General features: G+C 37.1%; 1 protein-coding gene across 1 annotated transcript in view; it reads left to right on the forward strand.

Moving 5' to 3' along the window:
- LPCAT1 (lysophosphatidylcholine acyltransferase 1) overlaps positions 1-18,009 on the forward strand; it is a 64,172-nt gene that overhangs the window by 12,937 nt on the left and 33,226 nt on the right. Inside the window, exons 4-8 of the mRNA XM_059856319.1 lie at positions 4,430-4,542; positions 5,936-5,996; positions 8,414-8,472; positions 13,204-13,238; positions 15,709-15,763. Of these exons, the coding sequence (XP_059712302.1) occupies positions 4,430-4,542; positions 5,936-5,996; positions 8,414-8,472; positions 13,204-13,238; positions 15,709-15,763 (323 nt within the window). The remainder of the gene's footprint in view (positions 1-4,429; positions 4,543-5,935; positions 5,997-8,413; positions 8,473-13,203; positions 13,239-15,708; positions 15,764-18,009) is intronic.

An 18,009-nucleotide genomic window follows, 5' to 3' on the forward strand; every position in this document is an offset into this window, starting at 1 on the left:
CTCCTGTTCATTAATGCCATGAATACTTGGCATGCCTGCAGTCAGGTGGTCCATCTGCTAAGCATTTGGTCAAACTTGGAGAAGTTTTCTTGACGTACATTTATCTTCAGTGGTTGATTCAGACTTCAGTCAAATAAGTATGAATATTATATATAAGTCTATATATTAAAAAAATATTACCACCAGCTTTACGAATCTCTTATAGAGTATCATGACTATAACACTTCTTTTGTAAGAACAGTGTAATTCCAAGTGCAAAAGATCCTAATTTTGGTTGAATTAAGTTTTATGCATTGATATAACTTTGTGTATTTGGTGTCTGTATGTTTTGTGAGTTTTTCCATTTTTGAGGTCTCTGTGTCTATATACACAGGAAGTAATTGTAAGAAAACCTTAATGGGTTTCTTCCCCTATAACTTTCAGAATACTTTTGAGCCTCTTACAGATTTCTTCTTTTCTCTACAGAAAAGAGTGGTTTTCATATTAGATGTTACTTCATTAGAAAAGTTGTGAGTTCAGAACTTTGTGAGCGTGTACATTTGAGTAAGGCAACTCTTGAAAACTAAGCCCAAGATAGAGCTTTTCAACCTTTATCCTTCATGGGTTTTGTACCCCTAAATACAGAATGCACAACATGGTGATTGCTGTTAGAAAAATAACTGTATTTTTTCCATACTAGAAAAAAGCTGTGGAGCTGTGCCAGTTGTGCTGTCTCTGAAGGATTCTCCTAGAGTGTCAGGGGAATGTAGTGGTGGAGTTTTGTTTTTGTTTAGGAGAGAGATGAAGTGAAAGCCCCAACTTCAGCATTCTCTGCTTTTGCAGCTGTCACTTTGTTGCTGATTCTACAGTGGTGAAAATGTAACTGCCCACTCAAAAAATGTGTGTATGGATACATTTTAGAAGAATTGTATGTAGTGCCCCGTGTCTGTTCCATAGATTTTTGTGTTCTCTCATGCCTTGTGGAACCAGTGGCAATGTTGCTGGTATAAATGGTTTGCTACAACACTTTCTGCTGTTGTGTGTTATACAGCACTTTGTGTCTTGAATTGAAACAAAGTTTCCTCGCACCTACCTGCTTACAAAGAGAGATGGGAAATAATTTTTTTCCCTGCTGTTATCCTAAGAATCTTAAAGACCCCAACTCTATGTGTTCAGCTTATCAGGAAAAAAGATCGGTTTTGTTTATGCATTGTGCTGGTGCTGAAATTGATTGCATGGGAGTTAGAGTTCTGAAATCAGTTGGAGCTGCCACCCTGCTATTAATTAAAGCAATACTGAGTTTTTGCAGGCTCTTTTTAAAAAGGCTGTTTCAAGCACCTTTAAGTTGGTTAGAATATCTGTGGCATTCTGGCTGCCCTGAGAGGCAGAGGTTTTAATGATTTACTGGCAGCACTATTTAAATTGCATATTAAATGCCTGCCTAAGAAGGTAGAATACAGCATGTCAGTGTCCTCAGGACTCCTCGCATGAGCTGAAATTGGGAATGAGAGGGACTAGATGAAATGGGACTGACACTGCTAGAGAAAAAGCTGGAATAATGACACTCCCAATATCAATTTTTTGAATTGACAGATTCTCTGTCATTGCCCACTAGATTTGATAATTCAAGGGTGGTTTTAAAGGAGTGAGAGGAGCTGGGCAAGCACATTTTTCAGAATCTCTGAACACTTGAGGTGTGGTCGTCACTATCTGGTTGCAGCCAGTCTTGGACAGTTAAATAGCTGAGCAGAGAAGGATATGATTATGTTCTGTTTATCAAACATGTTGCAGAGTTCTACTTGTTTCCTTTAGTTGCTCAGCATGGCAGCTGTCTGAAGCATTTTGTGCTTTCACTTCTGGCCTGACTTCACCCTAGTCCTGCCTATTCCTTGCATCACACACTACCTTAGGTACTGTCTCCCTGTGTTTCAACTTGACTTCTGACCACAGTCTCATCTTGGTTGACTATTTGGTATGTTTTTCAGCTTCTCTTTACAGACCTTTGGCCCTGCTCCTGACTTTCTTGCACAGGTCGACTTGGTACAGCCTTTGAATTTTCAGATTTGTGTGTTTACTGAACATGAAAATATGTGGTGAAAGTAAAGGTCTGTGTAGCCTTCTGCTCTGTTTTCAGAAGTGGTTTAAAAAAGTAAACTTTAGCCTTCCCTTGGTGTGTATTTTCAGCTTTTTACTGATGCCTGAGAGTTTCAAGTTCACTTAAAGTGTTGTACTTAACCACTAAGGGCCTGGTAGCTGGTGTCTCACTGGACCTTCAGTTTCTGTTTAATATTAAAACAAGAATTCTGTCAGCCTTTTTAGTCCAATGTCTAAGGGGAAGTACGACTTAATGTAACTACCCTAATAGGCTAATTCAACAGGCAGGACAAATCCATAGGAAGCTTTCAGTTGCCTCTGTCTTTCAGCATACCAGAGTAATTTTTCTTTGCACGGGGGTGTGTTGCTGTTTGTGGTGCTGGTCATTTGTAAGATAGCTCACTTGGTGTTCCTCTGGAGCTTAGTAACATTACAGTAGCTTCCTTTTGGGGAGGTTGTAACAGTAAAGCTCCCAAGTCTGCCCATCTTGCCTGTACAGTTCTCACATACTGATGACATCAATGCACTCTGTTTTCTGTCACACTGCCGGAAGAAAAATCTGTCTGCTTGCTAAATTTCATGCATGATAAATAAGACCCTGCTTGCAGCATGTCCTCAGAAAAGAGCCTGGGAGTTCTGGAATTATCTTATTCATTCCTTGGCCTGAAGTAACCCAAATTCTGTCATTTGGGCCTAATGTAAAAGAAACTTCCAAGTGAAGGCTGGGGATGTTGGATCTTTTGTTTTCCTTTACTTTATAATGTTTTTGCTATGGAGTAGTAAATTGCAACAGTGGGGCAAACTCAGGAGTAGGATCACTAAGAAAACAATTATGATACCAAGTATGGTTTCCCTTGTTATTTTTATTGCTTGTTCTGTGTTTGTGGGGTTTTTTCCCCCTATTCTTTGTGTGTTAGTCTTTTTGTGGTTTGTTTTGGGGCTTTTTTGTTTGTTTTTACCTTGCCTTGACAGTTACCCCAGCTGGCTAAAGATGGTCTTTGCTCCCCTGACAAGCATTGTTCTGTAGATACTGTCTAAGAGCAGGCATGTAGGAAAAAGTAGAAGAGTAAGGTAACTTCTCTGATACACTGTCTCCTGAGCTGTGGCTTCAGAGGCTGGCTGAATGTTTGGGAACTTGCTGTAAAGTTTGACAGATTAGTTTCTCAGAACCTTCAGAATTGAAGGATTTTGGCGAGTTAGTGGCTAAACTTCCAGTGGGATAACACCATAACCAGCAGCTTCTGCTGAGTATAGGGCTGTAATTCCATACACTGTTTTTTTTTCTTCACACTTTAAGCACTGGATGATCCGTTAATGTAGCAAGTTTATCCTTGACAAAAGCAGATTATACAGTGTCAGTGAACTCTTCTCACAGTGGCTGGAAAAATGAAAACTGTATTTGAGGCAAGTAGAATAGCTGATGTTTTAGTGACTCTTGAACCTTCAAGTAAGATTACATGATACAAAAATTATTAAAAGGTTTTGGAAGACAACTTGCTTAATTAAAGGCATGAAGCACTATATTTGAAGCTGCTTCTCTTGTAGTGCTTTTGGACACTGCAAAAAAGCTGCATGGGCTTCTTCCTATTTTGTAAGTATTCTTTTGTGTCCTTGTGACAGACATGCATGGAGAGTATCTTGTGGATTGATTTCTGATTTTTGCTCATGTTCATTTTGTGTCTGGCTACATACAAGAGGTTTCCCACTGAGCCAGAAAGAGGATGTCTGAGATCTAATTCATCTGGTATGAGGAACAGGCAAACAAATGACAACTAAGAAAATGAGCATGCCTTTTCCGTTGACACTGATTCTTCACAAAAAATAACATCAGTGTATATAATATCTTGGGTGCTATACCTTTAGTGGAGCTGAGCTGTCATAGAAGACAAAAGCTCTAAAGACAGAGACAATTTGATTGACAGGATGTGATTTACAAGCATTATGGGAGATTCCTGCTGCTTTGCTGTTTTGGGAGTGGCTATAGACTTTGTGATTTTTGGGGGGGGAGGAAATGGCCTATAGACAGCCATAGCTGCATTGTTGCAGAAAGCTGCATAATATGTACCATCATGTTTTACATTAACTGTGTTGTATGCATTGATCTATTAAAAACAGAAAAGTGCAAAATGCCAAAATTTTGAAAACTGTTTTATTTCAATAAAGCTGCAATAATTCAGCTGAGTATTTAATTCTGCAGTGTAATATAGTAAAGTAGTTATGTTCTTTTAACAAAAATTTTTGTCCAGAGGACTAATTGGTGGGGGGGGTGTAGAGATGTATGGAGGAGGTGGGGGATCTTTTTCAAGCAAAGGGAAAATAAAGGCTGGTCCTTGTTTTTGTTTTCCCTCCTCTTCAGCTCTGATCAAATATATCCGACCAGTATTTGTATCTCGGTCAGACCAGGATTCTCGCAGGAAAACTGTTGAAGAGATAAAGAGGCGTGCCCAGTCTGATGGTAAATGGCCACAGGTACTGTATTCTGCTACTCTGTAAGAGATGGTATTTGGCATTTCCAGGCTTTGGATATGCAGATGGCTTTCTTCATTGTGAGTAGCTTTAGATGGTTTGGGGCGGTGTGCGTGTGTATGAAATTTCCCTCACCCCCTCTTTCTAGAAGGTGTAAGATTCTCATCTGTCTCTCATTGCATTGTGTTTTGAGGGAAACTGGATAAGTACTTGGCTAGACAGCTCTTAAGTGGAACTAAATGGACAGACCACAGCAGGTGAGGAAGTCCTCTAAGAGGAAAAAAATTGAGTGCTCAGCAGAATACCTGGGAAAGTACTGTGTGTTCTTGCCCTTTGCAAAATTTTGGCATTGCCGTTGTTGGAGATGTGATACTGGGCAAGGCAGCCCAAGAAATTTGGATGTTCCAATAACCACCTCTGTTAAAACACGTGATGAAAACCTGGATACAACAAGTGGCTCAGGGCTTTTTTCTGCACCTTAAATGTGGCTATTTATAATGTGCCTTGAAAGAGAGCAATGGGAAAGAGAGAAAGGATGATATATAAGGTCTCAGATTCCTAGAAGCATGTGATTATTTTGCAAATTTGAAGCATTCCTGTGATTTTTTTGAGATTAGGACACTGTATATTTTTAATGGGATTATTTCTGCTAACAGTGGGTATACCTCTGCGTACTCATGTGCAAAAATGTTATAAACAGCTATAAACAATGTGACAGGTGATTTATAGCTTTTGCATCATGACTTTCATCATTAGATTTCAAAACAAGCTAGGAACAGAGTGGGCAATAAAACTAGTAATGTTAGTTCTAGTCCATTGCTTTGTTCCATTGTAACATGGATTCAGGGACGGGGGCTTTGTTTGTTTGTTTTTGTACAGTCTGCCCTCTTCTGCTGAATTGGTTCAACTTAATCGTTTTTGCTCTTTTTTTTTAGAATTCTGTTCAGGTATTTTCAGTCTCTGGCTGAAATCTGTGCACATAACAGCAAAGAGAAATCTGTGCCAAATAACAGCAAAGAGAAAACTGGTTTTTCTTAGCCTGTAAGCAGGAATTTTGTTCTGGTATGCAACAGACTATGTAACTTTTTCTAGCACCAAAATCTTCAGTGAAAATACTCATACTTAACAAGTGTTTCTGGTCATTGTCAATGTTCCAATAAATAGAATTATTATTGGAGGGCGAGAAAGAGGCAGAATCGCAGATAAAAATATTTTTCCTATTAAGATAGAACTTTACTTGACATCTTCAGCAACATTTTGTTTTACTCTAACTGAACTGTTTTTCCCTGAGAACATTTTTGCTGTAATCAGTTAGTAACAGCTTTGAAAATATGTATTTATAAATAAATTCACATTGAAATAGTTCTTAAAAGTCAACTTTTTTTTTTACTTCAAGATAATGATATTCCCAGAGGGCACTTGCACAAACCGATCCTGTCTAATTACATTCAAACCTGGTAGGTATTATGCTCATTTCTCTGTTCTCTACAGAATGTCCTTGTATCTTCATTTTCTGAAATACCAGTTGCATTTTAATTTGCTCGCTGTTGCAGAAGTTGAGTTAAAAACCTTGCAATAGAGTAAAATTGGAATGTAAATTTTGATGCTACAGGAAGATTGTAATTCTACTGCTGAACAAAACAGTTTCAATAAGTCAGGTTTTTTCTTGGCTTCTGAGATGCATATGAACTGAAGGAGTAATGTTTCTTCCTGAGTTTGTGTTTATGTCTTTTTGCTTTTTTTTTTCCCCTTGCCCCCTCCATTTCCTATTTTGGGTCTGTCATGCAGCATTTAAGATACTCACTGCTACCTTAAGCTTTGTAGTGTATCTATTTCAGGCTGCTCAGCCTTTGTTGCTGTGTTGTATCTGGCTGATCCCTCTCTAACTCTTCTGTGGAGCTGCATTCTGGTGAAAAGTGCATGGAAATGTTTCCCATGTAACACTGCTACAGAGGCTGCCATTTTTTACAATTTTTACATAACATCCATGTTCTAAGCTCTTTTCAGTAGTATCACCCTTTTAGTTTATCAGATTAGTAGAGGGTGTAACGCTGAACATTGATGCAGCTGTAAGCTGCATTTCCAGTAGGGACAAATGTCAGTACTGCAGTAAACTGCTAATCTTTAATGTAAACTTGCCTTTATCATGTAGGCAGGGAGAAAGATGGTCAATGAAGAAGCTTCAGTAAGCAAGGCAGCTGTGAATGTGTTTTTGGACTTGGTAGTTTTCTGCCTGGTTTCTGGTCGTACTGTGTGTTTCGTGTTTTGTTTGGCCTGCAATTTAAATATCACTTAGAATACCATGTAGTGAGTCAGCACTGTGGTTCCTTGTACTGATTCATTTGGCTGAAGGAATCTCAGACTTTTCTCTAAGCTTTTACCTTTTTAGATGACAGAATGGTGATTAGGGAAACATCTACTGCTGTAGCTCTTTGCTCTCTTTCTCTCTTCACCTGAATCCTGACTATGCTTTGAAAGCTAGCCTGAATCCTTCACGTGAAGCCCTGATTTCCTGCCCTCCTGCCCTCCCTCTGTGCCATAGACATTCCAGGCACCGTGTATTTTGTCCTTACATTCTCACTCTATCTTCCTCTGCTCTGGTCTAGTACATGCTGCTGTCTGCCTCTTGACTCTCATTTTTCCTACTGAAACCTGCATCTGCATCCATCCAGCCTTCCAGAAATCATTTGCTTCAAAATTCCTCCCATAAATCACGTTATTTTAGGTCTCTATTCAAGTTTTTCTATCAGGATGCCTTTCCCCATTCTGCTGACATGGCCTATGCTCCTTGCTCTTACTGCACATTTTCTTGGTTTTGTGTTTATGTTTAAATGGTACTGTTGTCATCTACCACTCAGCTTTTGTCAGCTTTGGATTATTTCAAAAGTTGCTTAGACTGTTCTTTGAGACTGAGCAGAAGGTACCACTGGCCTCCAAATCTCTTAAGGTTTCTATACAGACCACCTTCATTTAAAGATGTTTATACTCCATAAACAATTATTCCTTTTAAGTCTCAACACTTACGTTGTAAAGCAAATGTTATGCTAGAAATACAGTGTACTTCAATTATTCAGTTCTTAATTTTAATTGGAATATTAGGGAGACCGTGGTAAATTGTCAAGAATAACATAATTTGACTGAAACTCTTAAATTTCTTCATAAGAGAAAGAGATGTTAAGAGAAGTCCTGAACAAGATACTTATCATGCTTACCCAATCTTTGTATCAGAAACCAAGAAAATGCTTAGCAAATGACAGAGAACTTGTGCTGCTTATTTATCAGAACTGTAATTTTCCCATGAAGTGAAGCAATGCTTCTGAATAATAGCTCTAGTTCAATATAGCTCTAGTTCAATTTGTAACTATTAGTTTTCCTGTAGCTACAGAATAGAAGTGACATTAATTCTGTTATTTCAGAGATGGCAAATTGCCTATAAATTATTGTTCTTCAGATAAAAATAGAAATCTTCTTTTATATAAGAAAGCCCAAGGTCTTTACCAAAAATATTGTTGACCACAGGGAATAAATTAATTTAATCATCTTCTGCATGCTCATTTTTTAATATTCATTTATTTTGCTGAATTTGGTACTAAGCTTTGACTTGTGTAAATAACAGTATGTGTAATGGTAGAGGATAATTTAGATAGTGTAAGCAAACACTTTAATTAGCTATCTGCTGAAGAGGAGGATATACATTGTCATTCTCCAGTGCTTGCTTTTTTGATTACTTTTGAGGCTACTTTCAGATCCTGTTTTTTCACCATCAACTACTTCCTATCAGTCTGTTAGTTGTATAATTTTTTTCTTGTTGCAGTAAATTTCTTCTCTACCAAAATGCCCTGTAAATTAATTATGTATTGCATGTGCCTTCTAGGAGCGTTTATTCCTGGGGTTCCTGTGCAGCCAGTGGTTTTACGTTATCCAAACAAACTGGTAAGTTCAGCTTGCAGTGTCTTTGGAATTCAGGGAATTTTCATTGAAGTGCATTGGCCCTTGTGTAGTCTTTTACGTTTAGAAATTCAAAAATCATTACTAAATTATTGTTAGTCAAGCATTTATTCACTAAGCCTCAAGCAATATTAGAGAGTTTTAACTAGGATAGTTTGTTTCTGCTTTGAAAGTTGTTCAGGTTGTTACAAGAAGTACTCGACAAATGGCAATTTCTGTCAAGGGTCTGTGTTCCTAAGTGCTCCCTGTTCCTGCAGTGTTTGCTGGAGAGTTTTCTTAATGTCATTTATTGCTGGAAGATGCTTCTTCATCTCCTGCCTTTGGGGGCGTTAGTCATGAATTACTGTGACTGGATGAATGGTATAGGGGTAATGTGTTGAGGACATCTGCACCTTTTAAAGTGTCATCTTGTCTGTTTTACATTCACCATGCCCTTGGCTAAGCATGGTGATTAGCTAATTAGCTAATTTCTACTAGTCTTCCAGTGTAAATTATATTCAGGTAAAATGCAGATTATTGAATGTTTATTTACAATATCTGAAGTTTGTCCCCTTCTGAAGTGGAAGTTAATTAGGGAGGGTATGAAGAGTGTCAGAAGTAAAATAAGGACCACTGGTCTCTTTTACTGATGCATGTCACATCAGAAGATCTCTGACTAGCCCATTAAAAACCCCTCGTTCTAAGGAAGGATTTTGTTTCTTCTTGGTACTTGAGTAGCTTACAAATATTTCCATCCACTGTTCTTTCTGTCATTTACAAGTGAAACATAAAACATATGCTTGATTAAAAAAAGGATCCAAGCAAAGTTAATATACACAGAACACCATTTGCTCTTGGCTGTGTTAAGGTGTAATGGCAATCAAATAGTTTGCAGTAACAAACCCAAAAATTATCTTGGCAGATGCTGTGACAAGAATAGCAGCCTGATATGCTTACATAGTATCAAGTGCATTGTAGCAGGCTGCCTGGGACTTTTCATTACATAATTGTTATATTTTCAGGAAGAAAGATAATTTTCTAAAAATAGTTTGAAGTTTTGATGGCACTGCCATTTAAAATGGCAAACATGCTCATGGCTTATGTCATGTTAATTATGCCTTGTAACTTTTTGTTAATGTTAAGGCCGTAGCAATATAAAGCTATCAAATGTTATTTTGCAAATATCTTCAAAATCCAGGTGCATACTGAAATGTCATTATTGCCTGTAGTACATAATATTCAGTGTTTGTAAACCAATAGTGAATGTTCCTAACACTTTACTAAGAGAAATTTGTGAGCTTCTAATGTTGAAGTAAAACAATATAAATGTAAATTAAAATTTTCATAATTTTATATTACCGCAAAAATGTTATAAAAGGAATTCTAACTAGTTATATAGATATCCATTGTGAGCTGGCATGAGTTTTGTGTATGGGACTTAAGTTTTTCCTACTACTTCTACTTGCTGTAAAACACTTCATTTTCAGTGCCTTACTGAGTCATTTAACCTCCTATGATCTAATTCCTAGAGACCATCCAAAGGTCTGAGTATTAATGACAGGAGTGATAATTGCTATTACTGCTTTATTTTTACATTAGCTTGGGGGTTGCAGAAGAGTTGCATCAGAGTTAGAAGGGGTTGAGGCAGAAGGAATATGATGTGGTACACGAAGGTGAGGTTTATTTTGGTTAGGAATATGGAGGTAGATTATTTTGCTTCAATTATTGAGCTATTCTTATCTCAACCTACAAGGCAAGGCTTACCTTTTCTTCCCAATTCTCCTGCCCACCCTGGGGGAGGAGGAGTGAGCGAGCAAGCAGCCATGTAGTACTTAGTTCCTAGCTGGGATTAAACCACAACACATGTAAGAACAGAGTAGGGAATGAGAATTGGTTTTCATACACTAAGATAACATTTTTAGCAAACTTTAAATGTCTCTGGCTTTCTATTTGTTGTCTTGTTTGACTGATGCAAATTATAATTTCGGGTTTAGAAAGGAACTTCTTAAGATCTTTGCTTAGCCAGTGAGCTCCAGATATGCATTGTGTCCAGTCACCCACTGTGTTTTGCTTGAAGTGCCTGCTCTGATCTGTGTTCAGAGCTTTGAGTTCCACAGTATAGATGAGAACAGTCTTGGATTTGAGTGCACCTGGCTGTTTTGAGAGGCTTTTTGAGATCAGAGCCTGGGGTGAATGTAGTAGGTGTCTGCACTCTGGAATGTTTATTTCATTGTAGTCTGTTGAAGAACTAGGGAAAGCACTACTGTTCTGCAGTGGGCTGAAACATGGCAAAAGTGAAGAAGTAAATTCAGAGTTTTTTTCTAGCAAATAAATATAGTTCTGGTTGCTGTGAAGAGCTCTGTGTTTTATATTTTTTATAGAGTTGCTCTCTGAAAAACAGTCATCTTGGGGCTTGTGACTATTTGTATTAGATGACATCTCTAGTCCTCTATCAGTGATTTTTAGTAGTAGTATTTTAATATGTTTCTCTGCTTGATGCATGAGCAGAAATAAATTTTAAGGTTTAAAATGTTGTTTAAACCTGATATTCCAAATTTTGCTACTGGTTGTCTAGATTGATAGTATTTTAGGTATTGGATGCCTGAGGGCTATTACCTATATTCTAAGTAGAATAAATGCTATAATGTCTTCACTCATAGGTTCTCTACTGCAATCCTTTGCACAATTTTTTGCGTCTTTCCCTTGTTTCTTCATTTGAATTTTCTGTCAAGAGTGCTTTTACTTATGAAAATATATAAACTATATACCTGTTTAAATATTACAGAGCCATTTGAAATGTATTTTCTGTCTATATGTCTTCCACAAGTAACTGTGCTATTTGATAAGCAGTTTGGCAGCAGCTCTTGTACAGTTTTGGTATATCAGGGTTAACTGAACCTATAAAACCACAGCCAGTCTCCTCTTTGAAGGTTGACATGTGATTCTCAGTATTGTCTTGTGTCAAATACAGCCTCTATGGAAGATGGCTCTTCTGCCTGTTTCCTGCCATGCTGAGGGGAAATAACAGAGGGGATAACATTCAAGGTCAGGTTGGATGGAGCTCTGGCCAACAAGATGTAGTTGAAGATGTCCCTCCTCATTGCAGGGGAGTTGGAATAGATGGCCTTAAAAGGTCCCTTCCAACCAAGCTATTGTATCATTTTATGTACTTCCACACAATTTAAAGTATTCATTACTTGGATACAGTAGTTTCAAAGAATGCTGTCAAAGAGAATGTTGTCTGGAAGCATAAGCTGGTAGCTGTGATAAATATAAAAGGTAAGTTAATTATGTAAGGACAATCCTACTTCCCTTTGCCTGCTTGTTGTTTTTATCATAAGGATATTGACTGTGTTGGTCGGAGTCTCCTGTAACATGGATCTGCCTCTTACAGATCAGAATCCCTTTTTCCCCCTAACCATTTTCCTGGCCATTATCCCTGATGCATTCTGATGTTTCAACAAAAAAAACATGCCTGTCAACTATGACATTTGCATTGGGAGTTTCTTGCAATATTGTTGATGGCTTACTTGAGTTTGACTTGCCAGCTAGCCAGCATGATGCTGGATTCTGAAAATACCTGTGCCCTGTTCAATGATCCAGACACTCTCATGGAGATCACATTTTTCTTTATCTCACTCTGTGCCTTTGCAAGTTAGAGAGCAGAGTTGGAGATGTGTAGTGCTTGGTGTTCTATAAGGCAGATCTAGTCTCTAGATAAGTTATCAGCTATCTACACTGGTTTCTCATGGTTTGTAATGCAAGGGCCTTGTGGGAAAAAGACAAAACCCATAATACATTTACTTGCAGTGTTATCAGAGACATCAAAGCAGCCAGAAACTGTGTGACAGTAAAACTATCCAGGTTATAGTTCTAAAATATCACTACATGGATGTGGGGCTTTTTAATGCAGGTAAATTGATTGCTACAGATAGACTCATCCTTTATCATGTTTCGTTTGATTGAAAATAATTGTTAAATGTCAAGTTTTAAATTTTTAGTGGATCTTTATGACATATTGACCCTACTCTCCAAGCTATTGTTCTATCATTAATGGCATTTTTCACCTTCTATGGATGGGTTTGCTTTCTTTTATCTTTACTTTAGGTGGCTGTAAATGGTAATTAAAACTTGAGTTAACTTGTGTTTTTCATGGTCATGGCATGTGTGATCACCTGAAATCTCTAGAATGGGTTTGGATCGTAGCATAGAACTGAACTGGAACATGTTCAGTAGGTTGAAAAAAATGTCTTTCTGATCAGGTCTTTCACAAACCTGAATTCAATGAGTCTTCTTGTCTTTACATTAATGACTTGAACACTTTTTCCCAGTTAGAACAGAACTAATTTTTAGGTTTTTAGATTTTTTTGTACACTTAAATCACATTTCCAAGTAGTGTAGTTTTTTCCAGTGCTGTTTCTTAGTATTAGTTAAAAATGGGATGATTCCTACCTGTTATATGTTGCTTTACAGGTCTCTGCTCCCTTTTTGCTATTTGCATCTTGTTCACTTCTTTTAATGTGATTTGTCCTCTCTTAGTGTTTCACACAGTGTTCATTTTGGCCATGTAGATGTATAAAAGATGGGCTGATTCCTAACTGGGTTAAAAGCTTTTGCAAAGAGAGCATCGAAGTTTCCATGAAAGCTTCTTAGTAATACATTGTGAGTTATGCTGTGTGCAGTGTAAAAAGTTGAAAGCCCAATAATTAATTGCAAATGTCACACTTCTTTTCTTAGGACACAATCACATGGACATGGCAAGGGCCAGGAGCGTAAGTTGCTAATGTTTTATTGCTTTTATCATTGCTTTCCTCAATTAGTTTTTATTTATACTACTTATATGCATATATAATCAACCAGTTGCTGGTTATTTGATTATTTTTTAGGATTAATTTATCCTTTATCTATTATTCTCTAATTATACTAATAGTCATTAAGAGGAATCCAGGTGTAAATAATGTACTTCAGCTGCTATGATTCTCTTGGCTTGCAGAAAGAATTTTAGGTTTTTATTTCAAATTATTTTTTTTTTAGCCCAGTGCCTGAAGTAAAACAACTTGCTTTTGCTCTATGCCTGCAAGTTGATTTGATATCTTACTGTATAAAATCTAGGGCTGTTGTTTGAAATTGGTCTACTCTCATGAAAACAGCTGAACCACTCAAAGAATTTGGAGATACTTTTTCTGTTATCTTGTCCGAATATAATTTTGACCTTTTTTTTAAAATAAAATGTTATTCTAGAGGTTCTTTAGCAAATTCATGTAGTACAAAATATTAAACAAAGCAGTTCTTGCTTGTTTAAAAAAATTGTTAAGCTTTGTTTTCTCGTTGGGATTTGAATAGAAATTCCAAAATGTTTAGATCTAGAGGAAAACAAATTTTGAACCCTAAGTAGAGTTGGCTTCTGTGGTTAATGCTCTGTATTGTTTTGAACATCCCATGTGACATCCTACATTTCAGTAATAATGAGGAAACCAAGGGGATTAGCCAAGATTCAAGTAATTTAGAGTTTTGTCAATTAAGTTTTGCACTTAGGAACCAGGTCTAATTAAGGACATGATTTTGACACTTGAGGAAATCATCAATCACTTGCAAAGGTTCATCTTACAAATTTGCCACTTCGGAAGTAATGAGTCCATGGTTGTGTATAATGTAAACAGACACTGCGGTATTTGCTGCATAAAGGGATTTCTGTTCTTGTGAGCTCCTACCTCTTCCCTTGCATTTGCACTGCAAGTCATGTAAAAAAGTAACACAGCCATAGAGGAGAAAGGTGAGCAGCTTACTTCCACCTTAGTATCCTACCTGGGGACTCAAGAACACAGAGAAAGACAAAAGAAACCTGTAGGTGTCTTGCCTCATATCATTATAATGTCTAGAAAACCCTTATTCTGAAGTGTTGACCTCTGCTAATAAAGTTAAATTAAAGCTGAATCAGTATCTGCAGCAGCATGTGATGTTATACAAATTGACTGGGTCAGTTTAAATTACAGCTTGGCTTAATTAGGATTAATTCTCCTGGGTGACCTAAAATGTATTTGTGATATCTTAGCAGAAAATGCTATCAAGACTGATAACAGGCTTCCTTTTCTCAGGAAACATATCTTTATGTTTTGGCTAACACTAAAACAGAAATCTGGAAATGTTTCTGTATCTAGGAGTATTCTGTTTGTTTAAAAGTGCTGTAGCCTGTCAGATGGATTGAAAACTTGTCATGTGCAAGCTTAAACACTCACTGAAAGTAATGTTTTTACTGCTTTGGCAGTATTCAGAACAGATCAACTGAGTCTACCTTGAAAACAAAGAATGACCATAGTTGAGTTAGATACAGATTCAATCAGTTTTAAATTTTATTTAAATTCAGGGTTCAGTCTTTGAGGATTACAGAGATGGCAGAGAGAAAAGTTTGCTTGTAACTTATTGGGGTTTTTAATGCTCTTGAACAAGAAACCAGACTTTGGTGTTTCTGTCAGGAATGTAAACTTCAAATTACAGGCTCCATTGTTGTTCCTGACTCTTTTCTTTTCTTTGATGTGTTGGAAGCTCAATAAGAAGATAACAGGGGAATTGTTTTGCAGCCCTACATGGGTGTATAACAAAATGAGTTGGGTTTTGTTTCTAGGAACCGTACTTTATCTGTGTAAGAGGATTTTGGCCTGCCATCCCCTCACAATGATTGATTACTGTAACTACCTAGGTACTGCATGAAAATGTGGCTACTTGACACTGCTCCTTAATTTAGGTTTACCAAATCCTTTCCTGGATTTGAATCTTAATGCTTTCTAAGGTCAAGTTGATTCCAGTTATCTTGTATCTTAGGCTATTAAAACACACACTGCATTTCATTAACAGACTTTGGAAGTATAATGAACTTTGATTCCAAACTGAGGTAATGATAAAATCTCAGTGGTTACGTAATTAATCTTGCCAGCTCTGTGCTGAATACTGCATTTTTCTGAAACAGACTTACTCTTCCTTTAACATGTTATGCATATATTATCTTTCACTGTTTGTCTTCCCATTTTTGACTATTTTTTAAGATGCCAATTCAGGGTGAACTTTTGTTCCACCTTACAGAATGTAATATTTAGAAGTACTTTAAAAAGGCCTTTTCTGTTAATTTTTGCCTGAATATGATTATACTACAAGTAGGATGCTATGTGAAGACTTTGAAGCATAATGTATTACAGTTTCACTACTTTTTTTTTTTCTCCATCCTTCCCTATCTTTTTCCTCTTTTAGGTTTGAAATTCTGTGGCTTACTTTATGTCAATTTCACAATTCTGTGGAAATTGAGGTTAGTAAAAAAAACTCCAGTGTATTCTGAGCAGTTGTAGAATACATAATATTGTACATAATTCTGCAGTAAAAGTTTGTATTCATATCTTGTATGTATGCCTGCAAAAACAGGTTAAGATACTACTTATATTTTAGACAAATGGCTTCTTTATCTGAAAATAGAGTCTAAAAATGGAGTAGCAAAATACAGTTTTCCAGTTGGCATGAGACTTTATTTTTTTTAGTGATTTGAATTGAGTAGATAAATTTCTGGCTCACTTTAAAAAGTCTTTTGTGAACAAATTTCTTGTCTTCTAATGGCCTGATTGCTCTTTCAGGTAGTGTACCAGCCTTGTATGTTAGACATTCACATGTGTGAATGCTGATGTATGAACTAAGAACTGTCTTGTAGAGAAAAATTGTAGGTGGTTTCTTATAGGCCATGTAAGTTATTTAATGTCTGGCTAATTTTTTTGTTTTTGTTAGGCTGCACTGTTCAGAATGTGAAATAGGAAAACACAGAGAAAATCTAGCTATATTCTTAACTTCATTTTGAGGAAAATACTGTTATTTTAAGACTGAAGACTATTGTAGTGAAAACATGAAAACAATTATAGCCTTTCCTTTCAATTTGTTGTCCCTAATGCATTTTACACAGAGTAATTACATTTTTGTGGACAATTACGATATTTGAAGTTTGTCATATAGGATATTTGACAGATGTTCTGCAATTCTTTTGCTTTTTGAATAATGAAGCAGCTATTTAGGTCTGACAGATGGAAAAGATGGCAGGGTAAATCAGCAGGAAAAACTATTGCATGTTTACATACACTGTGTTACACTGGTAACATATATTGCATGCTGATCACTGTACTTGTCATTGCTGTGTTTGATTATTTTTGCAATCAATTATTCTCAAAATTAATGAATATGCAAAATACCAGCCCCTCAATAGTTGTATGTGTTGTAGAAATTTGTGGTTTGTGTTATCAATTCAGTTGGACAGAAAACAAATGTGATTTCCAGAATAGTGGCCTGTGTTTTGCAGAAGGGCCAAGGAATGACAGCCTCACTCAGGGCTGACACAAACCAGCTGGTTGGAAGGATTTTTACCCTTTCTCAGGAACATGGTTTGCTGCCCTAGGCAAGTAAAATGGGTTCTTTCACACAGGAGTGAACACTGGTGAGCTTTCTTGATTTTTGAGGCAGCAGCTGCTAGCAGATGTTGAATTTCTGTAGCTCTTACATAACAAGCCATGATCTTTGGTAGTTCTTGGTAGGAGAAAAAGCAAACTAACTAGTGACCTTCTGAAATACTCCAAACTAAAACAGGAGTTGTCAGAGGTTAGAGGAGTAGACCTGTTTGCAAAGTTGCTCTCAAGTATGAGGCACAGTAATGCCTCAAGGCAAGTATGAGGCTGTGTTAATGAGAAAACAGATGTGTTTGACTATCAAAGTTTTGAAGTTAAAATGCAGATGGGAATGAAACAGAATGTTGATGTCTGGATGCCATGGATACTATCTGGATAACTGTAGACAAATTAACATAAACATAGTTTAAAATTATTTACTTCAGACCACTTCCAGATGCCTCCTTCTTGTGTCAGTTCTCTAGACTTTCCCAGTTTATGCAGCTTTTGGTACAGGAGATTCCAGCTCAAATGCTGTCAAGGCTGTTCTGGAGCTGTAGCAGTTGAATCTGTTTTGCAAGGAAGTGCACTGAGGACTAGCAACATATAGGAAAAAGTAGGTTTTTTGTGCTCAAAGTCTTATTTTTCCTCTGATCTCTGAAGCTCCTGCTCTGTTCAATCAGCACAGAGATCCTGGCAAATACTTAGGAGCCTGAGTACCACAGTTAGTGCTGATGATTCAATAACTCAGGAAGACACATGACAAAACAACACAACCTCAGGGTTGTTTTTTTTTTTATTAAATGATAGCCAGGAAGATTTAATAGCCAGCAATCAGGATCCAAACTTAGCTAGTCTGGGCTTCTCTGCATATAATATATGTTCTGGCATGTTGTGTGTGTCATCCAGTATGTGTATTGAGAAGAGAGCACCCATGTAGGTTTTGTAATAGGTTTCTGTAAATATTCACCCATCCACCCATCCTGTACTTAGAACTGGCACGCTGGCAATGTTGTGAAGAAGAAAGGATGTATGATCATCTGCGCCTGTAGTTTGTTTTGGCTCATGTCTGTTTTACTGACCTGTCAACTTCAGTGTTTGTACATCCATGACAGTCTGCAGCAGCTGAGTGTTC

Source organism: Haemorhous mexicanus, chromosome 1 (genome assembly GCF_027477595.1).
Source record: "Haemorhous mexicanus isolate bHaeMex1 chromosome 1, bHaeMex1.pri, whole genome shotgun sequence".
NCBI classification, from domain to species: Eukaryota; Metazoa; Chordata; class Aves; order Passeriformes; family Fringillidae; genus Haemorhous; species Haemorhous mexicanus.